Genomic DNA, 12,732 nt, shown 5'->3' with positions numbered 1-12,732 from the left:
GGTCCTGATGAGAATCCCCGTCAACAAAGGGATTCGAAACGCGTAGACCTTGTTTCTTCCACGGCCAATCTTGCGAAAAAATAGCATTAAGCCTCATTATTATGCACAGTCGTGTTTTGATGGCCTTTGTGTAAAGATTTATTTATTGAGTATCATTGTCTCATGTTGTACGTTGGTGAGTGAGGATGTATGAGTAGTATGAATGCTGTCCTCATGGGTGAGTGTATTAATGAGTATAGTGGTGTCTAATTTTTCAAATGTTTATATTGTTGAGTTAAGTGTTTTCATGTTTTTGTAATGAATATGTATTGCTAATTGAAAATGTTTCCTAATGTGAACTAAAAATATTTACAGGATTAAATCCAACGGAACAATTGGTTGTCAGTGCCTCTGTTTCATTCAGGCTACTGGAAATTTTAGGCAAATTCACACGCAGCATTGGCTTGTCTTTCGGTTCTTATACCTTCAATAAGCTAACATAGATCCAGCTAAGATGGACCATGATCTGTCTACACTTTGTCTGCTGTCGGTTGCTCTCTCTGCTGCCTCCCAGACTATTTTGTTCTAATGCCGCTAGCATGCGATAGCACACATGTGTGTTATATGTGCAGCCTCAGTCCCTCTCTCTGCTTTTTTTCCATAGCTTACACTTCATAATTATTTTGAGGCTACATTTGTGGACGAGAGCAGGTTTTTGTAATTGTATTCACATAGTTGCCAAGACACGATCTATGTTGAAGGTAACGAACATGCAAGTGCTGGCTTATAGTGTAACACATGAAATGCGGCACTTTGACACTTATGATGTTGACGACATTTTCACCTGCATTACCTCACAAGACTCAAAAACCGTGCATGATTATCTTTCAATAAGCTACTATAGGTAGGGCCACAGTTGCCTGATGTCTCTGGATGGGGTCAGAGTGCCCATATGTGTGGTGGTGGGTATCAGGACTTCCTTGCCTTCTCTGGTGGATGTCAAAGGCTCACTGTCGTGTGCTCATACCGTTTGTGGTGTGTGTTAGAGCTTCTCTTGGGGGTGTCAGAGTTTCCTGCAGCCTCTGGAGGGTGTCTGACCCATCCATCCCATGATCGGACTATGAAATGCCAGTTCTCTATTGGCATTTCATGGTCACCCGGTTTCTAAATCCCGCCCACTTGTGCCCTGAGCTGAAGTTGTCATGAGCTTTCAGTGATGTGTGACTGGTTCCTGCTGAAGGCTGTGGTATGTGGGATGCGCCATTGTCCACCAACAATGAGGTGTGCGTGCCTTTTGCTATTCTCCTGGGTTCGACTGAGCTAATTAGCATTAAGAGTTCATTGATTCGAAGAATGTACTGTGCATAGTATACATTTTATCAACTCAAATACTGCCAAAGATTGATTTATGTGTTGTTTCTATGGCACCACAACGTTTTCCAGGCGTGTTCGTTTTAGAAAAAGAAGTAGGTCTGTGCCACTTTAGGGGTGTTGTGGAGAGGTTATTAATGATGGATGGGTCTTCTTGAAATTGTCACGTTGTAAACAGAAGAAGCGAGTGGAAAAATGTCTTCCCCTTAGCCCATACAAACATTGCTATGTGCACGGAGCAGCGGGTCCCAAGGCGTTATGATCACCAAATCATACGTGGGCCAGCATCCCCACCTGCATCTGAGAACCCCCGTATAAGAAAATCCTTAAAGATAACAGTGCCTTTTGTATTCTTTTCACACGTTATGCTGTCGAGAGAGGCTCGCCACTCTAGTGCGTTGCATTTAAAGTTGTCAGTTTGTGTATGATGGTGGCAGCATGACTACGGTCGTGAACTTTCCAAGGCAAAGCTGCCTCTGCACGTGGCTTCCCTTGAGCACCGGGCCCCGTGCCTATGAACGGAAGGAAGGATGCGTTTAAAGAGGGTGCTGTGCATGTTACATCTCGCCTCATTCCAAGCTGAGTGCAAGGGTCCTCATTTGAGTGGGGCATCCGTGTATGGGAGCCAGCATTCCTCGGTTAACCCTTTCCCTCACCCCTTCATGTGTTTCATTTCCAGTCTAAGCCGCTTTGTGCTGTGTCATTTAGGGAAAGCGACAGCGCTAACGCCCAACAGAGAGATTAGTCTCAGGGAACAGGAGGTCCAATTAGACCACTTTAAGCTCCGGGCTTTCCCTGTTGTACTCTGGTTTACCTTCTTAAAGCCAGTAAAATCGAATCTGTTGCGTGAACTAAAATCTCAACATGCAAGCCAAAACAATAAAAACACACTCACACCCCGCCCCCGCCCCACAGGTGAGCAACTTGCCGGACAAAAGACATTGGGCCCGGGACGTGTTTAAGAGATTAAGCACTGGCTGATGCCTTCCCGGCAGAGTTACCAGCTCGTGTTCAGTAGCCAGAGGTGACAGCAGACTGCAGGGCTTTCTTTTCTCTCGGTTGCCCATATACAATACATGTAGTGCCTGCTCAGGGTCCCACTGTTATCTTTGACCAGCTCCAAGAGTCCCGCAGTGCTCTGTGAGAAGGGGCGCAGGCCCCACCACCCATGAAGAGACAGCTCTTCGGCGGAACGAGGCTCACACGTCCAAGTGTCATTCCAATTCATGTCCGTACGATCGGGTTTCTGTTAAGGATGAGTGTGCCCGAGACATTTCATTTGTTTTCTTTGCTTGCTAAAGTGTAAAGCTCCTTTTCAGTTAATGGAAATCAGTTTTATTTTGGTAACATTTTTAAAAAGCACATGCCTGTAACATATCTACATGTCTGCCCTATTAAAACATGGCATCTTCTTTTTTGTACTAGGTGATAAATTGTTTGTTGGCACGAAAGATGTTCTTTCTGAAATATTCAAAAGTTGTGTTCACTCTGAGCAGGCCCTCAGCCTGACCCCACCGAGACACATAAAAATCGCAGATATTTATCTCAGCAAAGAGCAAATAAACTCCCAAACTCCGGGAAACCTCCTCCATGTTTTCTTCACCAACGTCCGCCCTCCAAAGAAGGTTCTAGAGGATCAGCTGACTCAGGTAGAACATTTTCAGATGTTTTTTTCTATAATTTGTTTTCCTTAAGAGATTAAAAACATTGTTTTGTTTTTTCTTATAATTTTCTAACAAAGATTTTAAGGAAATATGGTGTGCCCAAGCCTAAATTTGACAAGAGCAAGTACAATAAAGCAGGAAAAGAGCAGCATCCGGTGAAAGTTGTGAGCACCAAGCGACCAATCAGCAAACCTCCTACAAAAGAGAAGTCTGTGCTGAACAGTGTCCGGTCAGTACAATTTATACGTAAACCTATTTCTATATTTAAAAAACGTATATATGTCTCATGAGGGTGAACGTGGTAGTCGATGTATACTTGTCATGAGGAAGATTGTGAATAAGATGGTTTTGACAGCTTTCTAAAACTCCCCCAGTGAAGGCGCAAGCCTGAATTGCAGAGGTACATACAGCGATAACCTCTGTTGGCCTGAACATTCTCTGGGAGTGCTCTGGATTTCCATCTTGGCCAGGGACGAACGCCTAGTACTGTGCAGGCACCATTAGAACTGGGGTAGCAAGGCACTGAAACTTACTCAAGTGGAGAACATGACAGATAATACAACACATTTTGGAGCAGATTCAGACAGAGAGCTAAGGCAGTTCTGTCAAAGCTGTGAACTGTCTTTGGGTGATAATCAGCTGTGCTACTGGTTTGAGAACGGTTTTCATTACGTTACGTATACATTAACATTACATAATTGGCTTTGCAAACTTAGGAATCCCTACAAAAACTCAGGTATGTTTGGTATTGCTTCGACCCAAGACGTTCACGATGACACTTGGGTAGAGAAGTTCTGGAAACTACCACGGCCTTTAGTTAAAAAGGAATGTTTAACATCCACATTTTCCATTATACTTTGGTGTACAGTTAGATGCTTCCGTATGGGTTGCACATATAACTAACCATCAATGTGTTGATAAAATAATAATTGTATATCAAGACAGAATAGGTACAAGAGTATGCATGACACAACATTTAAAAAAAGAACTGTGCACAAAGACCGGCGTTGAATCCTTCTGATGGATACTTCAGCCTGCAGATTCCTCACCTTTCGAATAACCCAGATGCCATTGTGGATCCGGAAACTCTTCAATAGCTCTTCCACGCCAGTGGGAGGCACAGGCTCCACGTCAGAGATGCTTCATGGTGTAACTGGAGCCATAATGCACCCTCGTTGACGTAAAGACGCCAGTTCCCATCTTTCTGCGCCATTGACCCATTCCGTAGCTCTCCATATTTTCCCCAGGAGTGTCAATGTTGTCGACGTTTTTCTTCAAAATATCTTACTTTGGTGCAGTTTTACATCAAAATGTAGACACCTAAGCAGCCCGATTTAAAACCATGTTAAGACTGCTTTGTCCAGATGTCCAAAACTGATCCTCGCAACATCTGCCTTTCATGTGTGGGATCAGACTACGATGTCCCCCAAAGTCCCCCAAGAAAGAGATGCCAAGATGTTTATGGCTAGAGTGAGGAGATGAGTGACGTGGCCAGCGTAATTCTCGACTGAGGTCAAAGTCTCCAAAGTCTCCACACAAGAAAAGAAGGCAATAGTCTCGCCATCACGCATCAAGAAGCAAGTCGCCACAACCTACGACTTCCCTTCACCTGGTGTCAGATCAAGAAGAAATGGAGAAAAACTTGGAGGACCCAGTGTCTGCGGATCCACCTGACCCGGTGCCAGTTCCAGACACTCAACTGTCTGCTGCTCTGTCTCCGACGCCCCAGTCGTCTCAGCCATACCCAGAGTTTCCCACACCTGGGACGAATCCAGGCATGTTCCTAATCATAATATTCACCATGATTAGCAAAGCCATGATCTCCGTTGGAACACTGGCTGGCTCCATGGGTCCAGTGGCCTATTTAGTATGAGGTATGCTGATGCCCTACTACTCAGTACCCATCACGCTGTTCCTCCCAATGCCTCTGGGATCTTGGGTGAATACAGTCCTGAATCCAATGCCACAAGCGGGGTCAATGCCGAAAGTTACTTTACCCCTATTGGTCATTCCACATCCTTCTGCTTTGGAGTTAGACCCCAACATCTATCCTGCACCGCAGATGGCACTGCATACGATTCTGCTGGCACTGCAGACAACATCACCACTGCCGACAACGTCCCAAACACTGTCTCCACCTCCTCTGGCACCTCCTCTGGCACCACATCTGACTCAGATGGAGAATCTACCACTGATGCCCCGCCGCTCCAGAAGGAACGCAAAGAGACTAATAGAGGAAGGCAGATATTTCTTTGGGGACACACAACTTCAAGATGACACCAGTTCAGACGATAAGGGGATGGCACATTGGATCTGCATTTTGATGGTTTGAAAGATGTTGGTAAGATTGATACCTCCCTGGAGTAGGAACTGCTATCTCTGACTGGAACTCCCCCCACCGGAGGTGAGTTCCTATCATATGGTCATCAGAAAGTCAGTGGACATGTTGGATATGCAGCTGGTAGCCACAGAAGCGAAGTCAAACATTCTGACTAAGGTCCTGCATTCCACCTCCCACATTGCACAACCTTTGTTTTTATTCAGTGAAGCACGGACAGAGCCCATACTGGCAATATGCGAAAAGCTGACAAGCTCTACTGTTGTTTCAAGACCATTTACCCTGTGAATAAACCAGTTCCTGTAGATCCCACCTTCCTTTCAGCTGGATATCCTAGTTGCGCAGGCTTCTTGTTCATCAAAGCTGATTCCAGGTTTCTTTCCCTCTACACCATCAAACTGGGAATCAAAGAAAATAGAGCAGTTTGCCAAGAAAATGTTTTTTATGGGGCGCGTGGCTCTCAAATCTACTAATGCCATCTGTCTTTTTGATATGTGCATGCCCTGTTGTATTCAGTTCAAAACCGTTATTCCCACTTTAATGGGTGACCTGCAAGTATACTTTACGGAGCTGATCGGAGTTGAACAGGTTGCTGCTAAGCAGGTGATACAGTTAGGTCGAACAAAGCAAACACAAGGAGATGATGAATGGAACGCTGAAACTTTTTAGACACTCAACCTCAGTCTCAGATCTAGGTTGAATCCATTATCGTTCTTTAGCTCACTTCGCCTCCCCAGTTCCGACCCAGCCACATGCAATTCAGTCTTGACCGTGTTTCTCATGGGAACAGTCCAGCCCGAACTACCAAGCCAGGTCTTCCCTGGACCAGAAGCACGCATCCTGGGACCGGTTTCAGGGTAACACCCCTCATCAGCCAGGCTAGCTTGAGGACCCACAGGTCTGAAGAAAGTGCATCTTTCGACCTTCTGTGGGTCCTCCAACAAGAGGTTCAATCCCAACTTCTAAGGGGCGCAGTAGAGTTTTTTCCAGAGGTGCTACTCCTGGCAGGGTGCTACTCCTGGCATGGTTCTCAAAATGGAAGTCTAAGCTCGATGCTAGAGCTCAGAATTCTGAACTGGTTCCTCAAAAAGGAACAATTCAAGATGCTGTCCCTAGTTCATGTTCTACTTGTGCTGTAGGTAGGCTTATCTTGGGCAAAGTTCCTCAAATAAACCTCAGCATCAATAACTGCACTCAGTGTGGAAAAGTTTCAAAACTCACCTTTTTCCGGCAGAGATGTCATGAATCTCACTATTCCAGCACCTCATGATTAGTGTGATAGATTGATGTAGTTGGATACTCACAGTCAGAATAAACTATTGTTATACACTGGTGAATGTAAGGCACTAGGAAAATGCAACATTCCATGAGGCCAAAAATGTAAGGACTCACTCTGACCATTTGATTGGGAGATTTTACTAAGTTGGAAACCATTCAATCTATGTTAAACAATCTTTGCTTGGCTGGAATAGCACAGGTCTGCTGGGATCCTGAACTGCACAGATAAACTGACTGCCCTGACATGGAAAGAGCCAAGGTTTCTTCTCATTTAGAAAGAACGTCTACTTATGCGAAATCACAATTGTACTGGAAAGACTCCTAAATGCCATCTCTGGTGAGGGAGGCTACAAGAGCCAGTCATCCAACAAGGGTAGAGTATTGGGATGTCATTGACAATGAAGATAAATACCAGCCTTCAACAGAATCTTTATGAACGCTCTCTAGGCCGAAGGCAACACAAAGGGAAGGACCTTTGACTGAAAATGTATACCACCCACTGTATATCTCAGCTGTCTTCAGTGATGCTTGGAAATTAGAACATGCAAGTAATTATCTTGAAGGTTAAGTGAAACCAAATTGGCCTCCTGTTGCAGGGCTAGATGCACTCGTAGCTTAGTTAGCATCTTGAAGTATTTGATCAGTCAGGGAAAATTCGGAATAAGGAAATATCTGGAATAACCACTGTGACTTCTCTCTGCCCACTGCACTAATGTGATAGCTTCTGTTTGCAATTGTGAGAATGTTCCCATCATCAAGATTTTTGTCTGGAGAGAAGTGGGAGGGGGTAGGGAGGAGTGATAAGCCTCTTCCAAAATTAACCTTGTTTTAAAAAACAAAATCACGTTTGAAAGGATCCACCCGTTCTACAACCGGAGAGCTGTGGGGTGTTAACACAAAGGAACCATAGGACGTTTTCTATGGGGAGTGTAACATAGGATGGAGATGAACCTTCTTGATTCTCTTGTCCTTCACTTCTGCCCCTAACAGAAAGCAAATGCTGCTATTGCTGGAACTGCACTGCAGGTTGACACTGGTGTTCAAACTGGTGACTACAACTCCTGAAACACCTATATTTATGAATGAAGAAGTTAAACCTAGCACACAAGCTGCTGTTCACCTTTTTGGAAAACATTTGACCAACAATATTCTCCATATAATTTTTGCCTGTTGAAAGGCGTATCCTGCAATTGGGCTTGCACATCACCAAAGAGCCCAGTTTTACACGTGTGCCTTCTAAACACTGCACTTGATTCTGTTGATCGAAAGCACAATCCATACCTGTTTGTATTGATTGGGTGGACTCTGCCATGCACTCCTGAATTAGCTCTTGGTAATGTCTCATTTAGGATTTTGGTAAATTAGGCGATGCTTAGGCAACCAGCATATACAAAAAATAAATATACCTCACTATAAGGCTTGGATCATTGGAAGACTTCAAAGCTAAGGCAAATATATAATTTCTTAATGAGTCTATTCTTTTTGTTTCGTTCACTTGAGAGATAATTGGAATAGCACCCTGTATGTATTACACACACAGAGCCTTTACAACTGGACTCCCTGGAGTTATTAGACGCAAGTGTCGGTTTGTGAGATGCAGACATTACATGAATCAAATCTGATAGAGACATCTAGCCGCAGATCCCTTAACTTAGAATATCCCCAGGCATCAGACTGGATCCGGAAAACTTTTTGAAGCAGCACCTCTGCGCGCCGGGGGACAACGTCACACGACCCCGCCCTGACGTCGTCCATGGAGGTGACGTCAGTGAGGTCATATAAGTCCATCCCGGCGCGCTTACGTCCGTTTCCTTCTTTTCCACGTAGAACGCGAATCCGGAGTAAGGTGTTCCTCTGGCCTGTTTTCAGGCCCTTTTCTGACGCTTCGCATCTGGAACAGTGTGCGATGCCTTCGGGCTTTAAAACTTGTACCTCCTGTTCACGGAAAATGTCCGCGACGGACCCACACCTTATCTGTATGTGGTGTTTAGGCGAACACCACGACTTGTCGGACTGCAACGCCTGCCAACACCTCAAGCTAAAGTCCCGGCGTGAGCGCAGGATGAAGCTGCTTTTGGCTTGTCTGTCCCGGTCGGAGTCATCTCGGCCTCCGGCATCCTCATCTGCGGCAGGCCCCTCTGGCAGTGGGTTCCATGTGCGGCGCTGGCCGGCCTCTGGTTCCCAGGTGCGTCGTTCGCCTCGCTCGGGTAAGTCACGGCCCATGTCGCCGAGGACCTCGACATCACTTCCTTCTGTTGTTGAGGGCACTGGTTCCCGGAATCCTCCGGACGTGCGCCCCCGGGAGTCGCCCCTTCCTTATCTGCCTTATCCTAGTGTGGGGGTGACTCGGGCCCAAATGGAGGTCTACGCAGCGGCCCTGCATGACTCCCTTGGGTCCCCTCCTCTCCCTGGGGCGTCCTCGGAGCCTCTGCTACATGCGGGGTCTCCGACCGACGCACCGGCGGGTTCGCCCTCTGCGCCAACTGTGCCCCTTGCCTCTAGGGATGATGGAGATATGGCGTTGTCAGGTTGTGGCCCGGTGGGGTCCCCCTGTTCGACCCATAGCACCCCTGCCACGCCGCATACCCAGTGGGGCTCCCTGTGGCGTCGCAGGTGGTTGCTGATGCTTGCAGCTTGGGTCCGAGCCCACCTCGGCCTTCCATACAGGCGGCTACCTTCTTGGAGGCCGCGCCGGAGCCGGTTCGGCACAGAGGACTTGCCTCCGCGTCTCGGGTTCGGTGCAGAGGCCTTGCCTCCCCTGATCCGGCGCCATCCCTTGCTTCGCACTCGGAGCCGGTTGTGGTCGAGGCAGGGTCAGCGCTGCTACGGCGCCGTAGACTTGCGTCCCCTGCTCTGACTCCATTCCTTCCTTCGGAGTCGGAGGCTGTTGGGGTTGCGGTTGAGTCGGCGCGGGTCTGGCGTCGTAATCTTGCCTCCCCTGCTCCGGCGCAGACCCCTTCTTCTTCGGAAGTGGAACTCGTCATGGTTGAGGTCGAGTCGGCACCGGTTGAGGTCAAGTCGGTGCCGGACGGGGCTGAGTCGGAGCCGGACGGGGCAGGGTCGGCGCCGGACGACGTCGCCCAGGCGCCGCCCCAACGCAGGATTATTGACTCCTCTCCGGAGGTTTCCAGGGGAAGTTCGGCGTCACCTCAACGCCTGGCAACACCGGGTCTATCCCTGCCTCTTCCACCCTTGGAATTTGTGGCCCCGTCGGACTCTCCGCCTCCTCTGGAGCCCCATCAGGACCCTCATTTGTCAATGGGGCTTCCGTCTTTTGGGCATTGGTCGCATCCTCAGTTCATTGACCAACCTCCTTGGGGTGGGAGGCTTAGTTTACAGCCCTCACCCACAGATGAGTTGTTGTCCCCTCCTCGGAGGGCTACAGAGGCCGGTGCGGCGTTCCTTAGGGTTGTTGTGAGAAGTTGGCCTGATATATGATGTCACTAATTCTAGTGTACACCTTGTATCAGTCCAAACAACCCTAATGGTGATTGGTTGTAAAGTCAACCTTATAGAACAGCTATCCTAGTGGTAGCATGGACAAAAGCAGTCTTAGGCTAAACTCTGTATGGCATGTGAAGCCAGCTGTTATACCATATGTAATCCCTTGAATACCAAATGAAAGGACACCACAACAGATATATATAAAAATAGAATGTATTTATTCTAGTCAAACCCTCAGCACTCTTTATGAGATTCGAGGTAAGTACAACACAGTCTTATTTAAGCATACATTAAGTCACACAGGTAAGTAATACAGTTAGGCCCTAGGGGCCACGCAAACCATATACTAAGTAAGTGGTATAAGAACCACTGTCACGAACACAGGATAGGCCTAGGGAATCGCTGGGGCTACACTATACTACCAAAGGTTAGGAAGTGGGAGGCCCACGGGATTCAGGTGCAGAGTGGAAACACTCACGCGTAATGCGTAAAAGTCGATAGAAATAGTAGTTATTAGAAATTAACAGTTTTAGGACACTTCTGGAATAGCTAGGAGTTCGAGACTTGGAAACTAGACCCTAGGATAGTCAATACCCTTGTGAGCACCAGAGTACTCAAGTTACCTAGCCCACGGGCTGCGGGTGCAAACTTGCGTCGGGTTTCGTCGTTGTTAGACCTGGCACCTTGGCGTGAGTTTCCCTTCCACTTTTTGATGGTGTGCCTCGATTGTTTTGCTGGTGTTGTCCGCTCAGGGCGCCGCGCCACGGCTAATCCGTGACCGCAGCGCAAGTGCTCCCTAGATAAAGTGTTCATAATTGATATACATGATTGGTTTATTGGATTCCCTGTCAGTCCCCAGTAAAGTGCACCCGGAGTGCCAGGGCCTGTGAATGCCAATGCCGCTAGTGGGCTGCAGCGCTGGTTGCGCCACCCACAACAGCGGCCATGTAAAATGTGTCCTGGGTCTGCCACTGCAGACCCCGCGTGCAGTTCCGTACTGTCCCGCCGGCTGGGCAAGTGCCCACACTTGCCAGCCTCCAGAACCTTCCCTTAGCCTCATGTTAGTCACCCCTATGGTAGGCCCGCGGGCAGGGTGCGTTGTAGGTGTAAGGTAGGACAAGCCCTGGTTGTGTGGCCTGTCCTAGTAGTGAATTACCGCCATATTCGTGGTTCACTATTGCAAGGCTACCTGTTCCCATTAGGCCAGATGAGCTGCTGGAATTATTACACCTTATAATCCCAGCAGGCTCAGGGAACATGGTAGAAAGATATGTTTCGTATGCCTGAACTCGGAATGATAAAATACTTCTTGTAGCCAAGTTTATTTTACTATCCTGGTTTTGTAAATACGACTTTTAGAAAGTGAGTATTTACTCGCATGGGGCCATATGTAGGAAGCCAAATACCGGTTGGTAACGGCCGATTTTCGGTAAATATCCCGTTACCAACCGCTATTTTGGCTTTTGCTATGTAGGGGGCATATTTCAGGATTCGGTAATTTACCGAATCGGTAAAATTACCGAATCGGTAGTTTTACCGATTCGGTAAATACCGAATCCTGAAATGATATGTAGGGGGAGTGTCTCGTTGGTGTGGGGATTCGTTATTTACCACCAACTAAAAGTTGATGGTAAATGACGAATACCTGGAAAAAAGCATTTTTGTGCAATTTGAAGTGTGCAATGTGGCAGACATACATGCCCTTAGGACATGTATGTGCGCCACATGTGCACACATGGACGAATCAGGGGTGCAACAGGGTGTCAATGTGTGACACCCTGCCACCCATGATGATGCCTCCCCCATTACCGATTCGGTATTTACCGAATCGGTAATGGCAACTGGCTTCCCATTCATTCCTATGGGCCTCCAGGCCCATAGGAATGAATGGGATGCCAGTTGCCATTATCGATTCGGTAAATACCGATTCTAAAATACCGACATTTACCGAATCGGTAATTATTTACCTACATTACATTTACCGATTCATAAATACCGAATCGGTAAAATTCGGTATTTAAGAATCGGTAAATGTAATTTACCTACATATGGCCCTTAATCATTTCAGCCGCCTCTGCTGTGCGTGTATCTGACTGTCTGGGCTATGTGAGTGACAGGGCTGGGGGGATGACAGGTAGCGAATGGCAGGAGAACACCTTGGTGGGAGGTGGGGGTGCCCCTTGGAATCTGAATAGGGCAGTGCTCCACCACCACAATGCTGGCTCCGCCCCCTGGGGAGCGACTGATGACTCAGCCTGCACCTGGCCCAGGACGGGCGAAGCGCTGTCCACAAGGTGCTCCTGAAGGTACTTGTCCCCTGAATGCCGGCTCCACCTCCTGTGGAGCGGCTGATGTGCCTGCCCCTCGCAGTGAAAGCAGAAATCAGAGTACCCCCAACAAAGTGCTCAGGACTGAGAACGGTTATGCGAAGGCCCCTCTGGCCTGAAAGAACAAAAGAAATGTGGTATAAAAGTAGGAGCCCCGCTCCTTGCAAATCAGAATCCTGTTTACCACAAAGAACCTCTGCCCGACTAGGAGGAGAAGACGACGCTGGAAGGACTGGCCTGCTGCTTGCCTTGCTGAGAAAGGAGAGGAAAAGACTTGCTGAAAGGACTTTGCTGCTTTGTGCTTGAACATTCTCCAAGGGCTTGATCTGAG

The 12,732-nt window shown here is 47.6% G+C and overlaps 1 protein-coding gene across 2 annotated transcripts in view; it reads left to right on the top strand.

Moving 5' to 3' along the window:
- The window catches only part of HECTD4 (HECT domain E3 ubiquitin protein ligase 4), a 2,430,065-nt gene that overhangs the window by 1,900,274 nt on the left and 517,059 nt on the right, over positions 1-12,732 (top strand). For both annotated transcript variants that reach the window (XM_085634374.1, XM_085634373.1), the window contains exons 65-66: positions 2,776-2,999; positions 3,092-3,243. In XM_085634374.1, coding sequence (XP_085490500.1) covers positions 2,776-2,999; positions 3,092-3,243 — 376 coding nt within the window. The remainder of the gene's footprint in view (positions 1-2,775; positions 3,000-3,091; positions 3,244-12,732) is intronic.

Source organism: Triturus cristatus, chromosome 11, assembly GCF_964204655.1.
Source record: "Triturus cristatus chromosome 11, aTriCri1.1, whole genome shotgun sequence".
Taxonomy (NCBI): Eukaryota; Metazoa; Chordata; class Amphibia; order Caudata; family Salamandridae; genus Triturus; species Triturus cristatus.
Note: the sequence above shows the minus strand (reverse complement) of the source record. Positions and strands in the feature narration are given on the sequence as shown.